The 5,435-nt window shown below is 39.3% G+C and overlaps 1 protein-coding gene across 1 annotated transcript in view; it reads right to left on the bottom strand.

Annotated features, from left to right (window-relative positions):
• Nucleotides 1-2,988: 2,988 nt before the first annotated feature.
• pak5 (p21 protein (Cdc42/Rac)-activated kinase 5) overlaps nt 2,989-5,435 on the bottom strand; it is a gene marked incomplete at its 5' end in the record, with an annotated part of 18,626 nt that continues 16,179 nt past the window's right edge. Inside the window, 2 exons of the mRNA XM_008304383.1 lie at nt 2,989-3,824; nt 4,944-5,078. Coding sequence (XP_008302605.1) covers nt 3,669-3,824; nt 4,944-5,078 — 291 coding nt within the window. The remainder of the gene's footprint in view (nt 3,825-4,943; nt 5,079-5,435) is intronic.

The following is a 5,435-nucleotide window of genomic DNA, read 5'->3' as shown; positions in this document are numbered from 1 at the left end:
GCGTTCCATTTCTGTTTCAGGTGCGCAGAGCCAAGTGCGCAGCGTTCATTCTACCGGCTAACATTGACTTGTGCAGCTAAATGGAACTCAGCCAGAGTCACACTGACGGTCAATTGAGATTTATTTATGGATGAATAAATCCGAACCTTGTTGTAGATTTTAAAGTGTCAAACACATATTTTAATGCACCAGTTTGTTTCTTTTCTGCAGCTGGAAATGAGATTATTTATGTAAACGGAAAGCACAACATTTAGACGCTAGAAAACAAATCTAAACATATTAGAATAAAATGCAATAAGAATCTTAGGCATTCTGGACTGTTTTTAATATTTACTCACCTGTAGATCAAGATTTTCCTACTTAATATTATTCCTGATAAGTCAAATCACACACAGGCCGAACTTCTTCTGTTTTGTTTTGGGCAGTTAGCTCTTAAAATAAAAACTTAATTTAAAAAAATAATATTTCTGCAGCTTGGGTGTAATTTCACATGATTAAAATACATTTTCTAGCCTTCATTTTATAGATTGATAAATAGATAGATGCTAAAACTTTGTATTTTGAGATAATACCCATATATAGATACGATGCGCTGATGGAAATACATTCATTCAATTTTTTTGTTATGAAAACTTGTACAGGGTGTCTCCCATTTAACAAACACATATTCGTGAAATAACAGAAACAATACTTTTTCCTGTTAACTGTCACTAACTGTAATTAATTGTAGAAATGTAGTTGCAGTGTTAAACTTGAATTTACCAGTTTCATCTAAGAAATAAAAAGGAAATATTTATGAAATTGAAATATATTTGCAACAATCTTTCTATTTTTTTTAAAAAAAATGTATTTTTTTTTAGGAAAATGAAAGTTTTATATCACAGTAGAAGTAACTATTTTACATTAGCAATATGAATTCACAGTGTATGTTTTTGGAAATGTATTGATATTTTTATGTAGTTCTAAACTACAGAAAAATGGTCAAATAAAAGCAAAACTATCTATATATTTCTAGATGGCATTACTAAGAGATGCAAGAATGTCTCAAATAGGGCATATCGTTTCATTTTAGCACAGTTTTGTCTCTTTTAACTCTCAAAATATGACTTATGAGCTCATACAACCATTGAATCTAGGTTGGAAAATGTGATTAGACTCATATATTCAATTACAATTTGAATTGTCACCTGGTGCATGAATTTAGTGATTTCTTTCACTCATATAGAGAAAACTCCACCGTAAAGTCGTGCAAAAAAGGCACAAATTGGTGCATGAAAATTCCACAGAATGAAGAATATTAAGTGTTTGATGCTCAAACCCTCCACCTGATGTGTCGTCTCTAATATTCAAATGAAACTAACACCAATAAAGACACAGACTCCCCAAACGTTCAGTAACAACACAAAATACACATCTATTTCAGTGCAAATTATCTGTACTGCTCACATGGTGCCAACTTTCTATGTCTGCAGCAGAAGAACGTGTACGAACAGTGTTATTAAAGACCTTTATAGTCACTCAGACAGACTCTACTCTGGGTCCAGTTTCTCTCTGATGCCCTGCAGTCCCCACCGGTCCCAGCACTTGAGTTTTTTATTTACTGGGCCGCTGGCAGAAGCTCCATTCTCTGTCCGAGCTGAATCAATATCCCATTATGGTGTTTCAGAGGGAAATGGCTCAGAGGGAAGAAAGAGAAATAACCTAATATATTATGGTAACACCGATCCATGGGATGTGTCTTTTTTCGCTCCCGCGTTCGGAGGTGAAGTTAGGGTGAAATTGTTGGAAAATGAGAGCTGTTGAATTTCGCGAATATGGAAGACCCAAACAACAAAGAGAAAATAAACTGTTGATGGTTGAGAAAAGACCTCCTCTGGGAATTAATCTGACAGTTTAAAAAAAAAAAATAGAAGAAAAAAGAAAATAATCCCAGCTTGATGTGAGACACAGAGACTGTAAAAGGGGGGCGATGAAGGAAAAATCCATGCAACACATCTCAATGTTTTTATGGGCGTTTTTTTAATTGAAACCAGCTTCACTGATAACAAACATGCAATATCACTGTACAAGCCACAGATAAGTGTTACTCATTCACATCTTGACACGTTGTCAAGGATTAGCCAGCAAACACACAAGCACACACACGCACACACAAACACACACACACACACTGACACACACACACGCTCAGATGCTGTACAGAGATAAACACACTTTTTCTCTTTTGACACACGCTCACATTCGCACAGTCATATTTACATATCACAGTGAATGATGGGTAAAAACGATGCGGGGAGGAGGATTACACTGTTCTCCTGGTCCGACTAGAGATGAGGATGGCAGCACAGTTCCGGTGATAGCGAGTCTGACTGAGGTGGGATAAGGAGTGAGATGATGACAGTGAGGATGTGAGTAGAAAAAAATCTTTTTTTTTCTTTTTCTGTTTTTTTTTTATCAGCATCCTAAACTCTGCGCTGCAGGGAGGCGCCTCTTAGCATTTAGAGAAAACACAGTGAGACTGCTAATATAAAAGAAAAACTGCGTAGAATAAATATCGTCTCTCTCTCTCTTGTCAAATCCACTCAGTCTGTGCTACATTTAAATGCATGGTGCTGTTACAGTATCATAAATACAGGGCTTGGTGGTTTCATAAATAGGTTTTGGGGTATTGCTTGGATGATGTCTGCCAATGCGCTTTTAGATCCAAAAAAAAAACAAAAAACAAAAACAAAATCAACAAAAAAAAGGCCCCACTACCAAAAAAAATATATACCTTAAATTCCAATAAATAAATAAATACTTTAAAATGTCATACAAAATCCTGACATTACCCTTTTTTTTCCAACATTTAATGGAAGTTCTGTCTACAAATGTAAGATAATAAATATATTTAGTATTTTTAGTAACAGTTAGGTTTAGGTGGGTTTATTTGGGATATCTCTTATATCTTTAAGCAAAAACTGGATTATAAACAGTAGGAAAGATCTCTGCAGAAACTCTATTTAATACTGCTCATATCACAATGGTTACGACACGATAAAATACTGCAAATTATCAAAACTGTACAGAAAAACTTACAAGTTTCTCTAAAATACATTTTCACTGTTAGTGTGCGAGACGCCACAGAGCTCGTCTCGGCAGCCGGACAGACAGTCGGGAAGAAACCCCCTCTCTCCGCACGCGCCTGATTGTTCTGCCGTCGGCCGCTCTGGTCTGGAAGCGGCCTGCTCGGTTGCCGCTCGCCGTCCTGAAGCTCCTGAAGGCCAACGGCTACTACAAGTCCACGTGGAGCCTCGCAGTCTGGGAAGAAAAAGAAGAAGCCAGGCCACACGTTTCTACTGGACGTCTAGCGAGTTCCTCCGGTGCGCTCTTCTACTTCACAGTTTCGAAATAGTCGCTTTTTTGTATGTTTTTTTGTCTTCTTTTCTCTGTTTGCATGTTTTTTAAGTGTGTTTCTTAGATATTCCTCTAGCTAATCTACGTCACGGTTACAGGTGTGAGTGTTAGTGGCGCGCCGCCGAGCGGTGGGTGTTTTTGGCTGGGTGAGGGCAGTGCCACCCTGGTAGTAGTAGTCGTGTGTGTGTGTGATGTGTGTGTGGGTTTCTTTTTCTTTCTTTTTTCTCTTTTTTTTTTTAAAGTGTAGAAGAGGGCGGGTTTGGGCCGGCCGGTCAGCGATGGCGGTAGTGTCTCATGAGGGGGACGATGCAGGACGGGGGTCCTGACAGCTTGAGGAAGGGGTGCTGGAGGAGCTCCTGGGCGGTGGCTCGCTGCGACGGCTCCCTCACCAGCATCAGGTCCAGGAAGGACCGAAGCACCGACGACACCTGCAAAGAGACGCATGCATTTAAGATTAGAATGCAAACATTTAAATACATGCTTAAACAATGATCATCTACATTGATTTAAGAGGAAATCAAAGCAACATTTACAGCATGCACACAGCTTTATCAGACCACCACCCAGTGTAAGGTTTATGCCACAGCTGCCCTAAATTAACAAATCAAATGTTTCTATAACAGTTAGTATGTAGAAGCTGTTTAACTGAAATAATATTTTTCATGCTACAACATAATTACAATTGTTATCCATGAAGTTTCAAATTCACTGTTTTACAAAAATAAATGAAAAAATAGTACAGCACATCATTATTTCTTGATTAATACGTCAAATTCTAGATATTTACTTGCATTCCTGAACAGAAAAGTTAGTTTTAGTGGTTGAATGTTATGCTTGATTCATTTCTGACTCAAATTTGGGCATAAAAAGGTGAATTTGGTTTGAAAGTCCTCATTCCTGCTCCAAATGGTGAAACAAGGAGAGCTAATTAAAGTACTTCATGATGCACGATAGTCTACATATGTATATGCACATTCATACATCAATGGTGACAGAGCTGCCATGCAAGGTGCTGCCTAGTTCAGGTTCAGTGGACACTTCGACTGTGGCGGGATCGAACCGCCAACCTTGTGACTGGAGGACAACCTGCTCTACCACCTGAGCCACAGCCACCCATAACACCCATTCCGTGGCATACCTGTACTCTATCCTGTACTCTATAAAGCCTGGTATCACTGTCTACAAAAACTACAATGTCTGAAGTAATCTAAGAACAAAGGAGAGGAACGCTTGGAGCTAGATACTGTTGAAAAAGTTAACAAACATAGTCTGAGTTTGGACTAGAACTCAAGTCTCCCGAGTTAAAGACTCGGACCTTCAGCCCCTAAATGTTGACTTATTCCTCGTCTTAAATCGTAGCTTCACTGCCATTAAACGATAACTAAGGAAGTCCCTACCTGCCTACATTTGCTGTTGTAAATGATGTGTACTGATAACACCTGTTAAATGGCCCTATGGCATCTAAATCTGGGGTACTTGGTGAAAACAATCAGTGGATTCATGAATGAACTGCTGCACTGTGAAGTCAGGGGTTTCCCTCCTCTTACCTTGTGCGACTCTTTTAGCCGCGGCGGCAGGTTGTCTCGTATCCTCCTCATGGCCTGCAGAGGGGGTTCGTTAAAGTAAGGCGGCTCTCCGTCCACCATCTCGATCACCATGATGCCTAAAGACCAGATGTCCACCTGGAAACACACAGAGACAGGGTTTTGGTCTCCCGAGTGCTGAACCGTGAAGTCAGTTCAACATAGCCAGACTTTCTTGGTGTTAACCGGCTCGACAAAACCTAAAACCCTCGTTGGAGGTGATGGGTGTAAAAGGGGCCATTGAACGTACCATGTGACTCTTAAGATATTTATTTACCACCAGACGCAGCTGTTTATTTTAGCGCTTATACAGCAGCTGCACGTTAAAGCGGCTAAACTTTAATCTTTGTAATGTTTAAACATGACATTAAAGAAGTGCATTTAGGTCTGACGCTGTCCCATAATGAAGGGCATCATTTTGGTTTTTAGTCAAGTGAAGGTGAAATTAATGATCTA

This window comes from Stegastes partitus, unplaced genomic scaffold, assembly GCF_000690725.1.
Source record: "Stegastes partitus isolate 25-593 unplaced genomic scaffold, Stegastes_partitus-1.0.2 Scaffold2206, whole genome shotgun sequence".
Lineage (NCBI taxonomy): Eukaryota > Metazoa > Chordata > Actinopteri > Pomacentridae > Stegastes > Stegastes partitus.
The sequence above is the reverse complement of the archived record's forward strand: the minus strand, read 5'-3'. Positions and strand labels throughout refer to the sequence as shown.